The sequence below is a fragment of the Panthera pardus genome, unplaced genomic scaffold (assembly GCF_024362965.1).
Source record: "Panthera pardus isolate Hobbes unplaced genomic scaffold, ASM2436296v1 HiC_scaffold_16, whole genome shotgun sequence".
NCBI classification, from domain to species: Eukaryota; Metazoa; Chordata; class Mammalia; order Carnivora; family Felidae; genus Panthera; species Panthera pardus.
In genome coordinates this window covers 47,552,946-47,577,277 of record NW_026526721.1, presented here as the reverse complement: position 1 = coordinate 47,577,277, position 24,332 = coordinate 47,552,946, and the positions used below count along the sequence as shown (strand labels likewise).

The 24,332-nt window shown below is 36.9% G+C and overlaps 1 protein-coding gene across 3 annotated transcripts in view; it reads right to left on the bottom strand.

The window, feature by feature from the left end:
- CMSS1 (cms1 ribosomal small subunit homolog) overlaps positions 1 to 24,332 on the bottom strand; it is a 379,579-nt gene that overhangs the window by 8,514 nt on the left and 346,733 nt on the right. For 2 of the 3 annotated variants that reach the window (XM_053903253.1, XM_019448161.1), the window contains 4 exons: positions 8,827 to 8,898; positions 6,915 to 7,044; positions 3,408 to 3,467; positions 2,180 to 2,282 (listed from right to left, as the gene is read on the bottom strand). In XM_053903253.1, coding sequence (XP_053759228.1) covers positions 2,180 to 2,282; positions 3,408 to 3,467; positions 6,915 to 7,044; positions 8,827 to 8,898 — 365 coding nt within the window. The remainder of the gene's footprint in view (positions 1 to 2,179; positions 2,283 to 3,407; positions 3,468 to 6,914; positions 7,045 to 8,826; positions 8,899 to 24,332) is intronic. The other variant, XM_053903254.1, reaches the window with a different exon arrangement.

The following is a 24,332-nucleotide window of genomic DNA, read 5'->3' as shown; positions in this document are numbered from 1 at the left end:
AGCTCAGAAATCACTTTTTGCAAATCACCTAACCTTGAAGTATATCATAGTATTATGAACGACACAGAAGAACACAGGATTGGTAAATGAAGTGTGACAACATAGTGCTTTTATGCCCTTCAGAAAAGTATTTATGTGCAGTAAAAGCTCAAATCAATTTGACGGTTTGTTTTTAGGTCATCTCCAGGCCAACCTCTTTTGCCATCAACGTCTGAATCTGAAATGAATTCTGTGGTGGTAGTTTTTAGAACACTGAAAAGTCAGTATGAACTAATATGATTTCAGAACCAGCAAGCACTGCCCCAGAAGCAGGTGGAGTCTTGAAGATCAATTGTGTTTAGAGCAGATATGTCACAAGAAACACTTGTTTTATTGAGAGGGTGTGTGATGCAAGTTAATGTGTGTGTCTTGTGGGGAAAGGAGAATTGGAAGAACTTAAAAACTACTTTTCTAAATTCATAATCAGATTAGTTCATTTAGAAAAATAGATGCTAAATAGCTACTGAGCGTCTACATTTGCACCTCACTTTATTTTTCTCCAGGACTTGGATTTTCCTTTGTTTTATCTCCTGTCAAAGTCTGGTACAGAGCCTGGCCCTGGAAGAGGGCTAGTCCCAGTAAACCCCTTTTAACTCTGATGGCTCTTTTCCGAAAGCTCAATGTTACCACCGATCCAGTGGAAGGAGCCCTTTTTGTTTTTTCTACAAGAATGCAGTAAATGAAAAGGTATGTGAAAGCACTTAGTAAAGTACTGACAAATTATCTTTAAAACATAATTTTTATATATAAATTTTCAGTCCATTTGGAATTTATCTTGGTATGAGAGGCGAGATATGGATCCAAAGTTACTTTTCCAGATGGCTACGTAGTTGTTCCAACACCATTTATTAAATAATCCATCTTTCCTTACTGATTTGTCACCTTTGCCACACGCTACATTTTCAAATGCATATGGGCCTGTTTCTAAACTTCCAATTATGTTCCACTGGTCTGATTTATCACGCATATGCCAGTTCCATACTGTTTTGATTAGTGAGACTCTGTAATATATATCCATTGGTAATCTGATAGATACTATAGGCATAGTATCCTCTCACTAATATTCTTTATCAGAATTTCCCCAGATCTTTTTTATTCTGTATTTTCTCTTATGAACTTAGAACTATAGCTTATCTTTAAACTTTGAACTTTAGCTTATCTAGTTAAAAAAAACAATTCTATTGCAGTTTCACTGGCAATCTGTGAAATCTGTAGATTAGTCTATGTAACACAGATATCTTTATAACATCAACTCTTCCTATTCAACAATATAGTATACCCTTTTGTCTGTTCCAGATCTTCTGAGTGGCTTGTGTAATATTTACTTTATATAGATTTTGGTAAGCTTATTCTCTGGTGTTCCATTCTTGTTATTATTTTTTTATTTTATTAAAAATTTTTTTTTGATGTTTACGTATTTTTGAGACAGAGAGAGAGAGACAGACAGACAGAATATGAGCAGGGGAGGAGGAAAGAGAGAGGGAGACACAGAACCCGAAGCAGGCTCCGGTCTCTGAGCTGTCAACACAGAGCCCCACACAGCTTGAACTTGTGAATCGTGAGATGATGACCTGAACTGAAGTCAGACGCTTAACCAACTGAGCCACCCAGGCGCCCCTCTTGTTATTATTTTAAATTAGGTCTTTTTTTCCATTATTTCTTCCAACCGGTTATTGCTCGTATTATTTCCTTGCTTTGACTCTTGCCCTCTACAATGCGTGTTCTCCACAAAGCAGCCAAAGTGATCCTTTAGAATGATTATTCAGATCATGTGACTCCCCTGCTCAAAATCTTTCGGTAACATTGCGTCCCAGCGCCTTTTGTGCTTCCTGTTCACTCTGTCTGGAATGCTCTTCTTCCAGACATCTGCTTGGCTTTCTCCTTCACTTTGTTCATGTCTCTGCTCAAATGTCATTCTCCTTGGAAAAGCCTCCCGTGACAACACTTTTAAAAGTAGCCCCCCACTCCCTTCTATCCCTTCGCTATGCTTTATTTTGTCTTATATAACTTGACACTACCTGACATTATGATGTATATTTATTTGTTCATTGTTACATCTCTAGCATACAGAGCGTATCAGCTTGACACGTATCAGTTATTCAAAAAAACATTTATGAAATGAATGGGTGAAGCATCCAACCTAATAAGCTCCAGGGCCCGGAGGGCAGAGCTGCAGATGATCAGCATCAGGACCGATTTCTTCTCATTATGATTTTTCCGAAGTTTTACCCACTTAGGGCAGACTGAAAAAAGACCATTAGAAAAATATTACTCTAAATACAACAAAATAGGGCCCCCAAAGTTGCGTATTCTCCAATTATTCTTTGTTAGTATTTAATTAAAGTAAAATATAATGAGTACCATGTAGATTCTGTTATCTGGTTATTCTAGATATTAGATTAAAATGAAAAATCATTAACTTATAACACAAAGCACACAATATGCCAAGTTAGCTAAATATGATTAGTGAAATGTTAAATCTTTATGTGTAAACTATTTCATTGTCAGCCACAAATAGATGACTACCTAATATGAATAATCTAGCTTATTACTGGCTATCCACAATACATGTTGAAAAGATGAAATTAGATTGTGCAATAGCCATGATCTGAGTTCTGAGCATGTGAACAGAATTTCACAATTTCACAATTTCACAGCTAGAATAGACATCACATGTCCAACTTCCTTATCTTTCAGATAACAAAATCAAGTCCCAGAGGAATACACAGTGACTTGTCCCAGGTCAAACAGCAGGGAGCTGGTACTAGAATACCAAGTACTAGAATACCAAGTATTCTAATACCAAGTCCTAGAATACCAAGTATTCTCTGGATTCCTAGACCAATACTAATATTAATTTATTATAAACCAAAAATGAGACCAAAACCCAAATTCTCAAAGCCAGAGAAAAACAGGAATAAACATAAATAAACAGAAATTAGTACCAAGATGGACCTTAAGAGATGGACCTTAAAATGTATTTCAAATCCATTTTAGGTAGAAAGTTTTGCTTTTAAAGGTAGTTTTAGAAGTTTTTAAAGAGATGGATCTTGAGCACCTAGGTGGTTCAGTCATTAAGCATCTGACTTTGGCTCAGATCATGATCTCATGGCTAATGAGTTCGAGTCCCACATTGGGTGAGCTCAAGCCCCACTTCAGATAAAACATGAGCCCCACTTCAGGTGGGCCCTGCTTCTCTTTCTCTCTCTGCCCCTCATAGGATTCTCTCTCTCTCTCTCTCTCTCTCTCTCTCTGCCTCCCAGTCATGCCCTCTCTCTCTCTTTCTCTCAAAAAGAGAAGTAATGAAGTATTTAATGAAGTAATAACAACTTGGTGAATAACTTAAAAGAAAATCATAGTTTACTTACTTTCTTTTAGGTATGATGAAAGACTATGAGTCAAATCATTGGCTTTGAGGAAACAGGAGTCTAGAATATGACAAACATGCTTTGTAGAGGATTTTGCCAACACACACATGATCAAAACAGATTAAATGAATAAGGATGTAAAACATTAGTGAATGGGGGCTCATTATATATTTTAAAGTGTTGTCCAGTATTTAAAACAACAGCAGCAACAAGAACAAGTAAACTTTAACCTTTAAACTTTAATCTTTAAGCCATAATTTCTTAGAGTAGTGAAACAGACTAATGAAGTATGTTTATTTTTCAAATCTATGGAATAAGCAATACACAAAGGTAAAGGGGAAATAGCTAACACATCTATGTAGAGATGCTCAAACTCACTAGTCATCATAGAAGTGCCTATTAGTGCAATGATGAGATAATACTTTACACACACATTAGAATGGGAATGATTAGATGGATAATACCAAGTATTGTCAAGGATGTAGGGTGATAAAACTCTTGTGAAATATAGGTGGAGGTATAAACTGGTAATAGCTATTCTGGAAAGTACTAAAATTAAGTTGTATACACCCTATGACCCCATGATCACATTCCTGAGTAAATGATGGAAAGAAATTCTTATGCGGTCTATAAGGGGACATACACAAGTATATTTCTCCTAGCATTGTGATAGCATTTGTGATAGTGGGGAGCACAAGGCAACCCAGGTGTCTGTATCTAAGAAAATGGATGACCAATATGTGGTAGATAAAATCATTGGAATACTATGTAGCATTTAGAAGCAATGAACTTGATGTACATAAAGCCAGATAGGCATATCTCAAAAAAGGTCTCAGTGAGAAAAAAAAACAAAATGAGAAGTTCAGCACATCATTTAGATAAATTGTAAAATGAACACACATACAATGACATGACATTTTACAAGCATATATACACATTTAAAAACATGTATTAACACATTAGACTGAATGCTATGGGGAATGTAAAAAGGAGTGTGGATTGGGGAAGAGTGGGAATAATGCATCAAAATACAACACAGCACCACAGTAAAAGACAATATAACACTTAAATAAAATATAGGGGTCTTGCTCAACCAAGGACTATCATGGTCTAGCAACTATGTAGCATTATTAACTCTGTACCTGAGATGTATAAATAAAAAAGGAAAATCATGTTTATCATTTTAATTCTTTCTACAGGAAAAAGGTTTTCGATAAACACTGAAGAGTGCCAAGGAGTAAACTATTACTTAATTAAATGACATTTATATTGTGACCCAGCATATATAACTCATATTATGTAATTAACTTCAAAGATATTGCTTCCTATACAACTGTAGAGCCTTTCATGGTCTTTAAAACTGTAATTTCCCAAGCCTGGATATGATCAGACTCACCCTAAGAGCTTTATAAAAGATATAGATTCCTGGGATGGACTCCTTTTGTTAGTAAGTCAGAATTCCTTGGGAGTGGGCTTGGGGATTTGCTTTTTAAGTTCTTGGGTGATTCAGTTGCTGCTAGCCTACAGGCATTTAGCACTGATCTAAACCACACTGCAGCCCTCAGGAGGTCAGCTGAGTTAACTCCAAGAGATTCCTGCCTCGAAACTAATTAAGTGCCCATGTGTATGACATTTGCAATGTACAGTGAACAATATTAATTGAAAAGACATGTTCCTGCCCTACAGACACAAATAACCTCAAATCAAAACCCTTAGACACTCAGCAAACAAATAGGAACAATCCTTTATGATCTATATCCATTTATATTTATGCCCCTGACTGGAGCCTGTTCCAAATAACCCACAGTGTGTCCCTCCTTTTACCTATCGTGGACTTCCTCTCGGTCCTTGGTCGCATAAGTGTACCTACTGGGATCTTCTCCCCTGAACGTTCTTACAATGCCTTATTCACTGTGTCTCAGAATGGCCTAATTTCTTAACTGAAAATGAAAACCTGTTCTTTTTATCTATAAAAGTATTTTTAACATTTTCCTTCCTTCCTAAACCGAGCCATGGCCACACATTCTTGCTTAACTACACAACTGAACTGTAATATAGTAATAATATAATGTAAACTCACTATGCAACTCAAATGACTCTTAAAGGTTTCTTCTGACCTCTGATTCTCTACAATACTAGAAAACTAAGATTTATGATGTCCCATAAGTATACAGAGTAGCAGTGACCCCACTATCTCACAAATTCTTCTGAAGTTGAAGGTATACTCTAACAAAGAACTATAAGGAAAAAGACCATTGAGGCAAACTTCAGTTAAGCTTGGAAAGGAGGCTTTGTTATAACACTTGTACCTGCGAAACAGCAGTCAGGACGTAGCTCTCCTCAAAAGAACTATACCCAGAGAGAAGTGGTTTCTAACTGCTGTTGGAGCCGTTGGGGTTTTGTGGGTCTAAAACTCCAGATCTCCCTCATGTGGAAATGCACTCCTTAAATTTCCTAAAGCGTATTCCTTTTGGAAAAGAGGCAGGGGGCACTCCTGTCTCTAAATTCAATGTGCATTTTGTTTTCAAAAGCACATCACAAAGGAATTATAAAAATTCAGGGCATGGGAAGTTTTTCAGCTTCTTAAGTCTCTAGAAAGCATAAAGTTGTAATGGAAAAGGGAAATCAAGCTACCCTTGACCTTTTCCAATAGCAGTAATTAGATGTCCCTAGTAATCTAAAAATAGCTCATCTGAAACAGTGGCACCCAAACCTTGTGTGATTTTTATAACATCTCTTTTCTTTAATCTCCACCCAAAAGAGTTCCAGGATGTATCAGAAATTTCTAAATTAATTAAAATTAGTTGTTTCAAGAATTCTGCAATATCTTTAACTTAATTATAAATATTCTAAGGCAGTAGATCTCAAACAACAGTAGAGAATCAGCTTGGGTGAGGGGTCAGCTTTGCTAAAAATGCAGAATTTTATCCCTATCTTTAGATAGTTTGCTTGAAAGTCTGGCCTGGAACCCAAAACACTACCATAAACACAAAACTGTAACTAGAAATCTGTGATAAGAACAACAACAACAAAACTAAAAGCTTATTGAAGCTAAAGTTCTTGTCTATAAAAGATGAGTAAATTAACGTTTCATATCTATACTTTTAAATATGTGCTTTATCTTTATTTTAATTTAACTTCTATACCCAGTAGGGATTCTTACTCCTTGAAGAATGCTAAAAAAATGCACACTCAACAGTAGCCTTTTGAAAAAAATGCAATTACAAATCTTTCTATTAGATTGAACAAATGCCATTTAGCATCTTAATAAAGGAACCATTCAACAGTTAAAACTATTAGGTTGAGGAAAGGAGTATTAGCATGTGGAAAATACATCAAATTCAATGGCTGAGATGTAGCCATGAACCTTTTTGCTCCTCCTCATCAGGAAAATTGATATCAATAACACTGAGTCTTGCTACATGACTAACCTCAGAACAGTACAGAAAAAAAAAAAAAAAAAAAAAAAAAAAAGAAGGGAAAAAAACCAAACAAGTCTGGCTGTACCTGGTAGGTTTAGTTCCTCTAACTCAATCACTGAGCGATTGCTGCTGTAATAGTCCTTCATCAGCTTCTGTAGGTCTTCAGGAGTCCCTGGTTTTGGCTCTGATTTTGCAAGAACATCAGTAATCTTCTTCTAAGACATGAGAAGGAAGAAAGAAAAAAAAAAAACCCAGGAAGAGAGATTTTAAAATGGCATTAGCTTAGAATAGGTTGATTCCTCTGGTATTTAAACTGCACATAAATTTTGGTGAAAGCTGAGTATGAATGTGAGTTCTAATAAATACGCTTGAAAAAACTTAATACTTTTTGTATGTAACTACTGCTTTCAAAAATGAATGGGCGATCTAAAAGGCTCCTTGTAGTTCTTGGTCTATGGCTTCCAGGAGAACTGAAATTTCTGTGGGAGTCTCCATAATAGGGCTCTATTATTTTCTATCACAAGTCAAGAAATCTTGTTGCTGTGGAAATTTCTCTTTAATCTTTAGGTGGTTTTTATTCCTGGGAGAGAAGAGTTTTGAGAATTTTTTGCTACCTGATTTTTAAGGCCGCGAGTCTCCATTTGGATTTCTGGGATTAAAGTAAAACCTACAGGGGTAATCTGAGCATTGGAGCCCACTGCAAAGGGGGACTTTAGACTCTGAATCCTCAGGTCTTGGGAGAGAATCTTGAAGTGGCCCCACGAAAAGCAGAGCAGGAAAGACTTTACAGCATCTATTTTGATTTGGACTCATTTGTGTAGCATTTACTGAGTGCCTGCAATGTACTAGGAACACACAGTTGTTCAGTTAATTTTCATCATAAACTTCCCTTCTCATTTCCTTCTAATATTTCACCAAAGATCCACAAAGAGCCATTCCCCACCCCTACTCCAGCCCTTTCTCCTCTTTCCACAACATCCTCATCTCTATACCACTGCCAAGAATGGTCAGTTCTGTCAAATGAGTTAACTTTTAAAAATATGTCACCAGTAGGCACATTTTAGCATGACTTCAGCCAAAGCTAAACTATCTAGCTACAGTTTTGACCTTGAGCCACCAAGAACTTAACACTCCTGAAGGCCATTAGTGTATAAGCTATCAAAGAGAAGTTAAAGTCACTTCTTTAAGGACTTGCCAAATCTCAGCCAATTTGGCATCGCCCATCTTTCTGTTTTGTCATTTGTGAGCAAAGAAAACATATGCACACCCCCCCTCAGTTTTCTAAAAGCTTGCTGTTAAGGAATTGGTTTGAATCCATCTTCTTTCCTCTAATCCCCGTCATATTTCCTCTGCTGAATTCTGCAGGAGACCTTCTTGGCAGGGAGAGAATTACACTGCTGTTTTCACAACTGTGGTGGAAGGTCAAAGCGAACTATGCTTTCTCCAAGGCTGAGCCATGAGAAAGTCTGTACAGGAGCAGTACAGCCTTCCATGTACTCAGAGGCAAGCATTAAAATGAAAGGACAGCTTTTTGCTTTATGTTTCCAAATTAAGAGTCAGAAATCCCTTATACTACCTTCATCTAGTTATTATTTTCTTTTTATTAGTATTTCAGGATGTAAGGTTTTAAAAACTGAAATAGATATGAAAAGGAAGTTGGTAAATTTCTTTTCTCGGGCAGAGCCAGCGAGCAGGACAGCTTTGGGATCCTTCTAGATTTAGAAATCCATGTCTGTCTACTAAAAACAATGAAAACAAAGGTGGGGAACAAAGATGTATGGTGCCTCCACAAGACTGAAACAGGAATCTGAAGAATTTATTTTAACCTCCACAGAAAGACTTAATACTAACCACCTTAGGAAAGTCACCAAACCTCACTAAATCTTACAATCTCTAAAGTGGGAATTACAATAATTGCCTCATCAAAGTACACTATATAGAAATGTGAGGTAAATCACCTGGGGTTGTAAGACATTGTAAGAAAATATTAATAATACCTTTCTTCTCTTCCTTGTCTTGGTGGCATTTTCTTTTGTTTCCTTTGGTTGTACTAAGAAACATTCTTTAGGCTGTAAAGAGATACAGATGAGGAAATTTTCATCTTAGCAGCATGAGGTGTCAACTAATGGTAGGTGCCCCAAAGTACCCAGGCCGTGAACGTATTCTTCAGAGTATCTTGGTAATACTGGGCTGAGAGAATTTGAGAAAATCGGAAAGTGCAGATGACTTGAGATTGGAAAAATCTTTGAACAAAGGTCAAAATGTGTGAGTGAGTGTATATGTATGTTTGAAGTGGTGGTTCAGGGTATTAAAGATTGAAGACAGTGGCCAGGTTTGTAAAACACTGGCAGAAACAGATGTGATTAAAATTAAGATGTGGTAAGAAAGTCTTTGACTAGTGTGACTGGCATTTTCCACGAACTAGCAAAGTGTGAGCCTGTATTTCCAAGTCATTGGTTTATTATTTTGTTACCCATTCCTTTCCTCTTTCAGTAAGCATTGAAAAACTGAAGTAGGACACGTTTACTTATACTTTTATAAAAACAGCTGCACCAAATGCCTTATCTATAGTGACTACAAAATGAATGTTTCTGCTGATGGTCTGACAAAAGTCTCAGCACAATGGCATTCTGAGTAATCAATTTTGTCTGTTGTCTTGACCCCTGAGTACCCTACACAGTTTAGTGCTATTTTTACCCTGAGGTTTGTGTGTGTGTGTGTGTGTGTGTGTGTGTGTGTGTGTGTGTGTGTAATGTAGAAAAGCAGGAGATTTGGATCAAGACTTTGATTTATAAAATAGAATGCCTCAGATTCCATATTTATTAATCATAAGCAGGAATATAAAATGTTTCCTGTGCTGGTTCTTTTATGCAACATTTTCAAACAAGTTGCCAAGTAAGATATAAAATATAAGTGAAAACTTATTTTGAGTTTTTCCTGGATTAAGTTTCCATTCTAACTAGAAAGTACTCAGTTTAAGCTGGTAAGCTACTAACTCAAACAATCTTGTCTCCACTGGCTCTGTTTAAAATGATTACAGATGAAGCTTTCTATTAAAGTTTGCAGACAGCCTGCAGATTAAGAATGCCTATGGCCTGAATCCAGATGTATATATGTATATATGCATGTATGTGTGTATGTGTGTGTGTGTATATATATATATATATATATATATATATATATATATATAATTTCTTCAAGACGTGGGGCCTGGACAAGCAAGCAGTTTCTAGACTGTTGCAGTTAGTAGAAAAGTAGATTCAAAAGGTTCAGGAATAAAGTAAGAAGGGAATCTTGAAATTTTAGCTTCTTCTCAGTTAAAACAAAAAGACCTGCCAAAAGCAATTGCATCATAGCTGAAGAAAAGAAAGCTATTATGACCTCTCTTATTTAGACAGTTAAGCTGTCTTGTGGATACAGATACATGCCAGTTTGATGCTGGTACATGCCAATTAGAAACTGGGCCAAGGCCACTAATATGTCACAGAAGCTGCCAGATGGTCATAAGAGTCCAATTACAGACTAGCCAACATTCAGCTCATGCTCCTAAGGCAAAGGCCTGGATATGATTAGCAGATCCCTCAAGGCTTACTGTAGTATCTTGTCACTAGTATCAAGGCTTTTGGGAAGCAGATGTAGAAACCTGTTTCATTTTGTTATCTAGCAAATGATAGCGCTAAGAGCATGTTCAATGTGATGGGTTGTATTTATGCTAGATTTACAAAGCTAATTAACTCTAGCATGACATAAATTAAGTCTGGAAATAAGCTCGGTTATAAGGATATGGACTGTCCAATTCTGGAAGAAAAAATAAAAACTTAATTCCAAATCATGCACAGGAAAAAAGAAAAATGACTGATGAACTGCTTTAGTTAACATACTGTGTCAGGTTTAAATGTTAGGTTCAAATTCTTAGATCATCCTAAAGGAAATGCACTATACTATTTGTTTTCTGGGAGCAGTCACCTTATGTGGTTGATGTTGGGCACTAATGAAGAAGCCAAATTGATGGTCAATTTCCACAGAGATGAGGTGGCTTTATGAATAAGTACAAGCCCATTGTATTAAAAATTCCTAAATTTAACCAGCTGCCTTAGAAATACTGATGTTTACCCTCAGAGGGACTAGGTAAAAAGACACACAAGACTCAGGCCAGACTAACTAACCACTTCTGGAAACCAGTTTCAACAGTATATGTCTTTGACAGTTGGTAAGTAATGCCATTTCTTCATATGAAATCTAGTGATTTTTTAAAAATGTAGCTTAAATATATAGTTTAAATATTTAGAAATACATATGAAAAAATTAATCTTTAAGTGAAGCATGTGAGGCATATTTTCAGTTCCTTAAAGTGTCAAAAATTATATCCTTTAAGAATGACACTTCTGGTTAAACATGACAAATCAGCCTCAAAAATGCCACTAAACCAGAAGTAAGGAAACTGAAAAGTGTATAAATTTATGAAGACCATGAAATTGGGAGAGCACAACAGTAGTAGAGAGATTTCAACAACATTTTGGAAAATGGAAAATCGTTGAAAGTGGATAGAAGTAATTAGCAGAAAGACAGAGCTAGCCCTTAGGTTTCTGCAGAGGTGAAAGCTAACAACAGGGGAGGTTGTTTGGCTTATTGGACTCTGAGAAAGTTCAGTAGTTGGAAGCACAAGGTAGTATAGAGAGTGAGGGTTTAAAAGAAGGACATTGGTTGAAAGTTTATATTTAGAATGATTAGCCTCATTCCTGCCTCCCACTGGGCTATATCTCCTGCCCAGACAGCCAAGCAACTATCCGATTACTGCTTCCTCTCATCTTGCTCTTTCTGGCAGCAGACTGAAGGTTTATTCTCTGGAGAGAAGAAGAGCACAAAGAAATTTGGCACAGGGAAGATAGGACAGAAGTTGAGACTCACTTCCTTTTCCTGTCCCTTTTTTGGAATGTCTTGAGCCAGACTTACATATTGTATGCAAGAGACTACTGAACTTTTCTCTGGAAAAATAAAATGGCCTGTGAGAAATGCCAAAAGAGAGTGACATTTGGGGAAGAGCATAGTAAATACAGCTTGCTATCCTGTTAACTTACTCTGAAGTCCACTAATCAACAGGCCTCACTTATGCACAAAAATATTCTGTAAATTTTTTAGTGTATCTCTTTTCAATATGAATACACAGTTAAGTGTCCACATTAAGAGCAAATAAACAAAAGATAAAAAGTTCAAAATAATTATAATTAATATTCTCAGACACCTAAGGGAAGAATTTGCTGCCATGAAACAAAAAAAGAAAATAAATAAGAAATATGGAATAAAAATGTAGGAGGAAGTCTTGAAGATAAAGGAAATCTTCCAGAAAGATGAAAAATGGTAAGAAAATTAGATGGAGAATCAGTCCAAGAGATTCAACATCCCAGTAAAAGGTATTACAGAAAAAGGGACCACATAAAACAGTGAAGAAGGAGTGCTCAAAGAAATAATGCAGGAAGAACTTTCCAGAACTGAAGGAAACTTTCTAGTACATGAAACTAAATTGAAAACCCATTACGTATATATATTATGTATATGAAAGATACCCACACTAAGGAGCATCAATGTGAAATTTCAGATCATTATGGACAAACAAAAGACTACAATTTTCCAAAAAGAGAAACAATAACATACAAAATACAAAGAATCCAGAAAAAGAATTGTGTCAAATTCTGCAACAGCAATAATGGATGCTAGGGCTTAATGGAAGAATGCCTTCAAAATTACGAGGAAAATTTATTTGCAAATTAGACTTTTATACCCAGCCAAACTATCAGACAAGTTAAGAGTAAAATAAAGGTATTTTCAGGTATTTAAGGTCTCAAAAAATGGACTTCCTACCCATAGATACTAAAAGCTGTATTCTAGCAAGATAAAGGGCTAAATCAAAAAAAGAGAAAGATATGGGATTCAGCAAATAAAGAAATTAATCCAGGACAGTGTTGAAGGGGCAGTAAAGACAAATCTCAATTGCTCACCAGACCAAGAGAATAACCTATTCAGAGTGGAATAGGAGTATAGAGGTCTGCAGGAAAGAACAATGAGTGATCTATTTGAGCATATGGAAAATATTCATGGACATGTGGAAAACATATTGGAATATATGGAAACAATTAACAGTAGGAACACAACAAGCTGGGCAAATGAAGAAATGAGGTAAATATCAATGCCATGAAAACAAAGAGTTGTATATATAAGAAAGGAGGAATGATTATAGTCTTTTCCCTCTCAGCACTGAAACGGTAGTTCCATGGTCATAACTGTGAGATAATGACAATGGTTTTAACCACAATTTGATATTGTGTTAGCAGGGGAATTAACAATTAGAGAGGGAGTATGGGGTAGATGGCAGAGATGTGTCCTCATATGCTACCTCAGGAAATTAAAAGATCATGTCAGGAGCTGATATAAATGAAAAAACCAGCAGTATAAACTATATGTTAGCAAATAAGGAAAACAGCTAAAAGCTGAGGGTAGTTGCCTCTGAAGAAAGACCTAGGATAAGAGTAGGAAAGGTGATGCTGCTTTTTTATGAAAGACTTTTAATAGTGTTTGCTTATCACTTTGGTAAAAATAAAAAAAATAATAATTACCATTTTACAACAAAAACAAGCACGTTCACTGTAAAAATTAAAACCAAATTTAGAACTGCTGTTTTAGTTTCTTTTGGGTTTGGTCAAAGTTATTTGGTACACACCCATCAAAATGTCCAAAATTAAAAGAGTGATAATTCCAAATATATAGGATGGTGGGAATACAAAAACGATACATTGGTTTTGGAAAAAAAGTCGGTCGGTTTTTAGAAAACTAAACATGATTCAGCAATTCTACTCCTATATATTTACTTAAGAGAAATAAAAATATACATTCAGAAAAATACTTGTATATGAATGTTTGTGGCAGATTTATTCATAATAGTCCCAAATAGGAAGTAGCCCCAGGTATCCATCAATAGAAAAACAGAGGTGCCTGGGTGGCTCAGTCGGTTAAGCATCTGACTTCAGCTCAGGTCATGATCTCACAGTTTGTGGGTTTGAGCCCTGTGTCTAGCTCTGTGATGACAGCTCAGAGCCTGCTTTAGATTCTGTGTCTCTCTCTGTCTTTCTGCCCCTCCCCTCCTTGTGCTCTCTCTCTCTCAAAAATCAATAAACATTAAAAAAAAAAAAAGGAAAAATAAACTGTGGGGTATTCATATAATTTAATATTTTGAAATGTTATGAAATGAATTTTACCCACCTCCCTCCCATTCAAATTTTGAAGCCCTAATACCCAATGTGACTGTATTTGGAGACATTCACTTTAAAGAGGTAATAAAGTTAAAGGAGGTCCTAAGGTAGGATCCTAATCCAGTAGGACTGGTGTCTTTATATGAGGAGGAAGAGACACTCACAGAGGAAAGAGCATGTGAGGACACAGTGAGAAGGTGATCATCTGCAAGCCAAGGAGAGGGGCCTCAGGAGAAACCAAACCTGTTGACGCTTTGATCTTGGGTTTCCAGGCTTCAGAGCTGTGAGAAATAAATTTCTGTTGTTTAAGTCACCCAGTCTGTGGTATTTTGCTATGGCAGCCCTAGCAGACTAATGTACTCAGCAATAAGAAAAATGAAACACCATGCATCAGCATGGATGAATCTAAAAAACACTGTACCAAATAAAAGAAGCTTTGACCAAAAGAGCATATGCTATATGATTTCACTTACATGACATCAGAACAGTGGTTGGTCCTGGGGCATGGACTGTGGAATAGTGATATGGAGGTGGTGTGGGAGGATTTTGAGGTGATGATAATCTGTAGGGGGTTTTGTTACAAAATTGTATGAATTTGTCAAAACTCTGTGAATGATACCTTTGACATTTGCATTTTACTGTATGTTAACTTTACCTTGAAAGGAAAAAAAGAAGATCTTTCAATACTGAACTTCAGTTAATGATATGCATGCTGAAGTGTCTGGGAGGAGTGTACTGATTTTGTTAATTACTTTGAAATGTGTCAAAACTCAGGTGACTGAATGGATGAATAGTGTTTCCGAACACATTGCCTGTAAAATTTGGACTTTGAGGACACTGAGAGTGTAGGCCTGCAGAAAGTGAGGAAAATCTGGGCCACTTAGGTGGCTCGGTCAGTTAAGGGTGCATCTCTTGATCTCAGCTCGGGTCTTGAACTCAGAGTTGTGAGTTTGAGCCCTGTGTTGGGCTCCATGCCCAGTGTGGAGCCTACTTATAAATAGATAGATAGATAGGGAGGAAAATCTTATTGGAAACTGGAGTCATACAAAGTTATGTAGTCATACAAAGTTTAGTGGCACAAAGTAGTGTTGTCTGCAGCTATGTGGAAAATAGAAAATGTGTCCAATACTATGGGTAATCCAGCAAAGGAGATCCAAATAGCATTGAATGTGTCACCTAATTTCTTCTTGTGGCTTACAGTAAAATTCGAAGGAAGAAATTAAATTGAAAGAAGGACTATCAAAGAAGTCAAGGTATAGGAGTGCAAATCCATTTGTTAAGACCTCAGAAAGAACAAACGTGGTACCAAACCAATTTGACAATAAATTTCATATATTTAAAAAATAAATAAATAAATAAAATAAAAATTAAAAAAAAAAAAAGAACAAAGGTGGTACCTCAGAGTACTATTCAGTCTCGTAAGATCTCTTTAAAGAAATCAAAGATGTATCTCACAGATCATCTCAAACATGCCTCTAGGAAGCTTAAGAGTTACTGTCCCTCAATTCTCTCAACAGGGGCCCAAGATTGAGAAAAGTTTATTTTGAAAAGATTTGTGGGTGTGACTTCTGCCCAATCAAGTAAACCCAAGAAGAACCACAGAAGACTCACAAAATTCTTAAAGGAGTTATATATTCAGAAATAAGTGTAGTTTGAGTTGAGAAGCTGAGAGACGGAATAAAATGAGGCGAGGTCTTTAAACCCTCAGAATTCCACCGTCAAGAAGGCCGAAAGAGCTTTTCCATTGCAAATCTATGCTAGCTTTCATTTTAAAAGAAAAGGTGGAAGGATGACTCAGAGGGCAACACAAAGATACCCAAAAGCAGAGCTGAGAACCATGGAAGAACCTAAGGAACCTGGGCCTTAAAACTTAATAAAGAAACTCCCAACATTTTCAAATGCTCTGGACCAATGACCCCTGTGTCAACTACTTGAATAGAAATGCCTATAAAGGTTATTCTATGCCTGTATTTCCTTAGTTTAATAGGTTGAGAAGAAATGTTCTTAAGAAGCCTTATTTAGGGAACTAAACCCAAGGACCCTTAAATGTCCCTGCACCTGATTTAGACAATGAAATTCTAGGCACTGAGCTTAAGCTGTAAAGGGAGAGGGCTTTTGCTTTCTTTGTGAGGAGTGAATACATTTTGCATATGGGAGGGATATAAATCACTGAGGCCAGAGGGTAGATTCCAGGAGAGCTACTGGTGATCACTATCTCCAGGTCTTCATTCCCACTTTTTGAATTACTGACTTGATTCTAACAGAATAAGGTAGAAGGGATTAGAGGTCAGCTCTGAGATCAAATATAACATAAAAAAGACTGGTTTCTGTGTTGAGTGCTCTTGCTTGCTTCTGCTTGGGTCACTTAGCCTGAGGGAAGCCAGTGGCAATGTTCTGCGGTAGCCCTGTGCAGAGGCTCACATGGTCAAGAATTGAGGCTTACCAATAAGGAGGTCAAGCCCTTCAACTCCAGCCCGCAATCTGACTGGCACCTGATAAGAGATGGATAGCCAGAGAGACTGAGCTAAGCCATGCCTGTGGGATATCAGAAACTCTGATATAATTTATTTTTCTGTTTTAAGCTATTAACTTCTGTGGTAATTTGTTAGGCAATAGTAGATTAATACAAAGAGGAAAAGAATTGAGGCAGTTGCAAGGAAGAAGGTAAATCATTGGGTGGATAGGACATAGTCCTCTTTTAAAATAGTCAAGAATAATCTTGAAGATGAAGAGTGGGAGAGATATGAAATTATCAATGCTCAAATAAGTAAATATTAAGAAAATACAACAGTGAGAAAGATGAATAGAGAGGGAAAGGGATAAGTACTCTTACTGAGGAGTCCTTTATGATCTGAGGAGATAAACAGATTAGGCTACTGTTAAAAAAAATGTGGTCTTTGAGGGAGAGAGGATGGGTTATGGAACCATGGCGGCTGACATCATGGAGGCATCTATGAAAAGTCACAAAACCCCTCATAAGGAATTATATTCTGGGAACCATAATTACAAAGTCACTAGGGCTGGCTCTGAAGTGACTGATGTTGAGGAGGGAAGAGGATGATGCAATCTCTAGAAGTAAGGAAATTCATCATTTTTTTGGAAGCAATATCTGGAAAAAAAGAAGTGTTGGCAAATCTTTATACTAACATTATTAAGGAGGCCAAGGATGATTATTTAGATGTGAAATGGTTGCTAGAGATGATGTAGTTGCATGGGTAAAAAACTTTTATAAAGTTATAAATCTACTGCTGGAAATACTGGACAGATGGGAGGCATGGACTCAGTAAGAGGAATGTGAGGCCCAGGGATGGCAAAGGAGGGAACATGATCTAACTCAACAGACACTCTTACCTGGTGATATTTAAGCCTAAATGTATATTACAGCTGGCAGCATAATGCCAGGAAGTTCCTATACAAGTATAAAAAAAGCCTAAAGAACAGTAAAGCAACTAAGCAAATTTGAAAAAAAATTCAAAACTTAAACATAGCACAAAAGAATTTATTTTTTCTTTTGTTTTGACCCAGGGGAGGAATGTAATAATTACTATTAAAAAACAAATACTCTGTTACAACTGCCAAATGAGTCCAGTGCCTAGCACTGTGATAGGTACTACAGTGAACACAAAAGAAACCTTGGCCCCCAAGGTGCTTATGAACTGATTGGAGACTTAAGCCCTATGTACAGAAGCAACTATAGAAGGATTCAAGAAAGGACAGCCTATCCATAAGAAGGTCATCCTTGTGATAGTGTGATGATTTCCAGAGGGAGAAGAGTAGCTGGAGAGAGAGCATGGGGAACCCAGAGAGGAGCCAGAGGGACTGTTTGGGCAGTCAGGGGTGGCAGAGGAGGGATTCCAGCTCTGAATGTCAAAGTGGGAGAGTCTTTCAAGGAAGGGGCTGGAAGAGGGACATTGGGTCACCTACTTCTGCAGATAGCAGATGGCTCACAAGTAGAGACACAATGAGCTGAGATTGGAAGAGTGGTGAGAAAACTAGGATCTTGGTATAGGCACCTTTTCTTTCATTTCACAAATAATAAGTGTCAATTTTGGGTGAGGTTCTGTGCTAGGTGCTGTGGAGATGCACAGTTAAACTCTGTCCTGGAGGTATACAGCTTGGTGGGGGAACCAGGAGCTAGATGAAGAGCACTCATATGAGGCAGAGGGCACAAGAAGATTTCCCTGTGAGTTCTCTGGCCAGAGAAATGAGGATAGACATAGAGAAAGGGGATAGGGCATTCTGTCAGTCTAAGACTTGGATTCTTTAAAGTAATTTGGTAGTGAAAGAAATTAGAGCAAGAGAAAGGTGGTTAAAATGGGCAGTACAATCTTAAACTTTCATAATTCTTTTTTCTTAGCAGAAAATAGCAATGGCATGTGGCCAAGAAAGCATATGAGGACATGGTAAATCTGATTTTCCTAAATTGAAAGAGAAAGGACAGGTGAAAAGGGAGATGGTAGCAGCAGCATCCTCAGCACCTGGCTCACAGCCAGACAAGTGGGGCATGACTCCCAGAACCCATCTCTGTGAGTCCCAGGTAATTTGTAAAATGGGGTACCCCCTATCTCATAGGGCACAGGGTACCCCTTACTTTACAGTATCATCTGAGTCATGGTATCTTGCACAGTGCCTATAGTGAGTGCTCAATAAGTGATCTTTATTATTGTTAAAACCTAGGTTGACAAAAGATAGATGAATGCTCACAGAAATGGAGAATGTATTTCACTTTCTCCTCTCCCATTTTTCCTTGTTCTTCCTATGATTCTCTGCCATTTACCTAACTTAATAGTTGTGGGAAAAGAAGAGTCAAGGAAGAAGGAGCTAAAATAAAAGGTGGAAATTTAGTAAAGTGGCTAAAAAGACAATAAAAAGAAGTAAAGGTAGAGGCTTGGGCAAATTTAGTCTTTCTGCACTGAGTCCTGAAAAAGTGAGAAACAAGCAAGAAGAAAATCAAGAAAGAAAGGAAAAAGAAAGTCAATGGAGTCTAAAGAAAGATATTTGGAAACAAGTTCTGTAGGTAGGCACTACAGAGGCAAAGGTCAAAGAAGCATGAATATGGTGTGGTCAGTGGGATAAGCCAAGGTAAAATTAAACTCCACCTTGGTGAAATAAATGAAAAGGCTAAGGATGTTAGCCCGTAGGCCTCTGAAGGAATAGTTAAAACTAAACCTGAGGGGAGAGTCTGGGAAGATGGCAGAGTAGGAGGATCCTAAGCTCACTTTGTCCCATGGCTACATCCAGATAGCAGCCACATCAGCGCAATGAATGCAGAAAATGCCAAAGAAAGATTAAAATCATATTATGCATCTTTTCTGATTAAAATGGTATGAAACTAGAAATTAATCACAAGAAAAAATGTGGGAAAACCCACAAATACATGAAGGTTATGTAACATGCTACTAAACAATGAATGAGTCAACCAAGAAATCAAAGAGGAAGTCAAAAAAAATACAGGGAGACAAATGAAAGTGAAAACACAACCATCCAAAATCTTTGGGATGGAGCAAAGCACTGAGGAGGGAAGTTTATAGCAATACAAGCTTACCTCAAGAAGCAAGAAAAATCTCAAATAAACAACCTAACCTTAGACCTAAAGAAGTTATAAAAAGAACAAACAAAGCCCAAAGCCAATAGAAGAAAATACATTATAAAGACTAGGTCAGAAATAAATGAAATAAAGACTAAAAAAACAGCAAAATGGATCAATGAACCCGAGGCTAGTTATTTGAAAAGATCAACAAAACTGATAAACCATTACTCAGACTCATCAAAAATGAGAAGACACAAATCAAGTCAGAAATAAGAGGTGAAATAACAACAGACACCAGAGAAATACAAAGGATCATAAGAGAATATTCTCAAAAATTCTATGCCAACAACTGGGACAATGTAGAAGAAATGGATAAATTCCTAGAAACATATAATTTCCCAAAAGTAAATCAGGAAGAAATGGAAAATTCGAACAGACTGAACAGCAATGAAATTAAATCAGTAATAGAAAAATTCCCAACAAACAAAAGTCTCGGACCAGACAACTTCACAGGTGAATTCTATCAAACATTTAAAGAAGAGTTAATACCTTTTCTTCTCAAACTATTCCAAAAACTAGAAGAGGAAGGAATGCTTCCAAATTCATTCTATGAGTCCAGCATTACCCACATACCAAAACCAGATAAAGATACACAAAAAAAGAGACACGTAGGCCAATATCTCTGATGAACATTGATACAAGAATCCTCAACAAAATATTAGCAAACCAAATCCAACAGTACATCAAAAAAAAATCACCACGGGGCGCCTGGGTGGCGCAGTCGGTTAAGCGTCCGACTTCAGCCAGGTCACGATCTCGCGGTCCGTGAGTTCGAGCCCCGCATCAGGCTCTGGGCTGATGGCTCAGAGCCTGGAGCCTGTTTCCGATTCTGTGTCTCCCTCTCTCTCTGCCCCTCCCCCGTTCATGCTCTGTCTCTCTCTGTCCCAAAAATAAATAAAAAACGTTGAAAAAAAAAAATTAAAAAAAAAATCACCACAATCAAGTGGGATTTATTCCTGGAATGCAAGGGTGGTTGAATATTATCAAGTCAATCAATGTGATATATTACATCAACAAGAGAAAGATAAAAAGCATATGATCATTTCAGTGGATGCATAAAAAGTGTTTGACAAAGTACAACATCCATTCATGATAAAAACTCTCAACAAAGTGGGTTTAGAGGGAACATACCTCTCTACATAATAAAGCCCAGATATGAAAAGCCCACATCTAACATTATACTCAATCATGAAAAACTGGGAACTTTTCCTCTAAGACCAGGAACAAGACAAGGATGCTCACTCTCACCAATTCTATTCAACATAGTACTGGAAGTCCTAGCCACAGCAATTGGACAAGGAAAAATAAATAAAAGGCATTCAAATTGGTAAGAAAACTTTCACTATTTGCAGATATCATGATACTATATACAGAGAATCTTGAAGACTCCACCAAAAGTCATAGGATACAAAATTAATATAAATAGTATTTTTTTTGCATTTCTATACACTAATAATAAAGAAGCAGGAAGAGAAATTAAGAAAACAATCCCACTTATAATTGCACCAAAAATAATAAAACACCCAGGAATAAACTTAACCAGGAAGGTGAAAGACTTGTCCTCTGAAAACTATGAAACACTGATCAAAGAATTGAAGATGACACAAACAAGTGGTAACATATTCCATATTCATGGAATGGGAGAACCAATATTGTTAAAATTTCCATTAATTTCCCCAAGCAATCTACAGATTTAATGCAATCCCTATGAAAATATCAACAACATTTTCCACAAAACTAGAACAAATAATCTTAAAATTTGTGTGGTACCACAAAAGACCCTGAATACCCATAGCAATCTTGAAAAAGAAGAAAAAAATGGGGAGTATTGCAATCCCAGATCTCAAGATACACTACGCAGTTATGGTAATCAAAAGAGTATGGTACTGGCACAAAAACAGACACAAAGATCAATGGAACAGAATAGAGAGCCCAGAAAAAACCTATGCTTTTATCCAATTAATCGACAACAAAGGAGGCAAGAATATACAATGTGAAAATGATAGTCTCCTTAACAAATGGTGTTGGGAAAACTGGACAGCTATGTAATTAGCGATACACATGAAAAAGAATAATATTGGACCACTTTTTTACTCCAATGGACCACTTATTTATACTCCACAAAAATAAACTCAAAATGGATTAAAGACTTAAATGTAAGACTTGAAAGCACAAAATTCCTAGAGGGAAAGAAAAAAAAGGCAGAATCTCTTTGACATCAGCTATAGAAACATGTTTCTAGATATGTCTTCTTTGGCTAGGGAAACAAAAGCAAAATCAAACTATTGGGACTACACCAAAATAAAAAGGCTTTTGCACAGAGAAGGAAATCATCAACAAAACAAAAAGACAACCTACTGAATGATAGATGTTTGCAAATGATACACCAAAAAAAGAGTTCATATTCAAAATATGTAAAGAACCTACACAATCCAACACCAAAACCTCCAAATAATCCAAGCAAAAATGAGCAGAGGACATTTTTCCAAAGTAGACATACAGATGGTCAACAGACACATGAAAAGATGCTCAACGTCACTAATCATCAAGAAAATGTAAATCAAAACCATAATGAGATATCACCTCACACCTGTCAGAATGGCTAAAATAAAACACACAAGAAGTAACAAGTGTTGATGAAGATGTAAAGAAAAAGGAACCCTCTTCCCGCACTGTTGGTAAGAATGTAAGCTGGTGCAGCCACTGTGAAAAATAGTATGGATGTTCCTCCAAAAATTAAAAGCAGAATTACCATAAGATTTAGTAATTCCACTACTGGGTATTTATCCAAAGAAAACAAAAACACTAATTCAAAAAGATACATGAACCACTATGTTCACTGCTGCATTATGTACAATAGCCAACATATGGAAGCAACCCAAGTGTCCACCCATAGATGAGTGGAAAAAGAAGGTGTGATACACACACACACACACACACACACACACACACACACACGAATATTAGTCAGCCATAAAAAAGAATTAAGTCTTACCATTTGTAACAACATGAATGAACCTATAGGGTATAATGCTAAGTGAAGTAAGTCAGTCAGAGAAAGAACAATACCATATGATTTCACTCATATGTAGAATGTAAGAAACAAAACAAAGGAACAAAGGGGAAAAAAGAGACAAACCAGAAAACAAACTCTTAACTACAGAGAACAAACTGGTGATTGCCAAAGGAGAGGTGGGTGGAGGAATGGGTAAAATAGGTGAAGGGGATTACGAGTACACTTATCATGGTGAGCAGTGAATAATGCATTGAATTTTTGAATTATTATATTGTACACATGAAACTAATATAACACTCTATGTTAATTATAGTTGAATTAAAAAAGTAAGATAAAATGGGGCTCCTGGGTGGCTCAGTTGGTTAAGCCTCTGACTTTGGCTCAGGTCATGATCTCGTGGTTTATAGGTTCAAGCCCCATGTCGGGCTTTGCACTGACAGCTCAGAGCCTAGAGCCTGCTTTGAATTCTGTGTCTCCCTCTCTCTCCCCCCTCCCCCCTCACATTCTGTTTCTCTCTCCTTCAAAAATAAATAAACATAAGAAAAAAATTTTTTAAAAAGTAAGATAAAATAACAGCAAAAAGAAAAAAAAAAACCAAAACCTGATATAGGACCTTGGAGCAAAATATTTAATGGCTGGAGAGAAAACCAAGATGATACATATTAAATATGCATATCTTTCCATATTCTCCCATCCCTCAAAGAAAAAAATAACAAAATAAAAAAGATGAAGTGTTATTCACTATAATAATGATCACTTTGGTGTTTACTCTTTGCCAACCACTGTTTGAAGTACTTAACAAGTATTAGTTATTTAATCTCTACTGCAACTCTGTGAGGAAAATATATTTATTATCATCATTTTACCAATAAGAAGACTGAGGCACAGAGAGTTTAACTTGCTCAATATCTCACAGATTGGAGGTAGGTCACCAGTATGCTAAACTGCTTCCCACAATTATCTGAGCCTGGTTACAAACTGGGTAGAGTCACCCTCTCATGGAATGAGTTTAGGGCCACTTACAATAAGACCACAAATCATTACTGTGAAGAAGATGATAATTTTAGTTTGATAGCAGATAATCCTTTAAAAAAATCCCACATAGTTGGGGCACCTGGGTGGCTCAGTAGGTTATGTGTTGACTTCAGCTCAGGTCATGATCTCATGGTTTGTGGGATTGAGCCCCATGTTGGGCTCTGTGCTGACAGCTCAGAGCCTGGAGCCTGCTTCAGATTCTGTCTTCATCTCTCTCTCAGCCCCTCTCCTGCTGGCACTCTGTCTCTCTCTCTCAAAAATAAATAAACATTAAAAAATTTAAGAAAAAAATCACACATGGTTACCAATCCGGTTTGAGAGACACATAATGTGAAAAAGCTGCAAATGGATGTGAGTGGCCAATAGGAAGATTAAAAAGGAAATAAAAGGTCATAAATCCAGGGAGCGAAATATATCAAAAGGCCCCTTTTGGTAATATTGAAGGCAGAAATCCCTTGATAAATATTCATACAATGGACCATAATGCTAGGTAGACATGAGACCCTGGGACCTGCTGGCAGCATGGCATGGTACTGTAATCATGCACTGGTGTGCAGGGTAATCTTGCATGTCTTTATGCTATTTGTCTTTTCCTAGGAACTGTACCAAAAAAAGTAA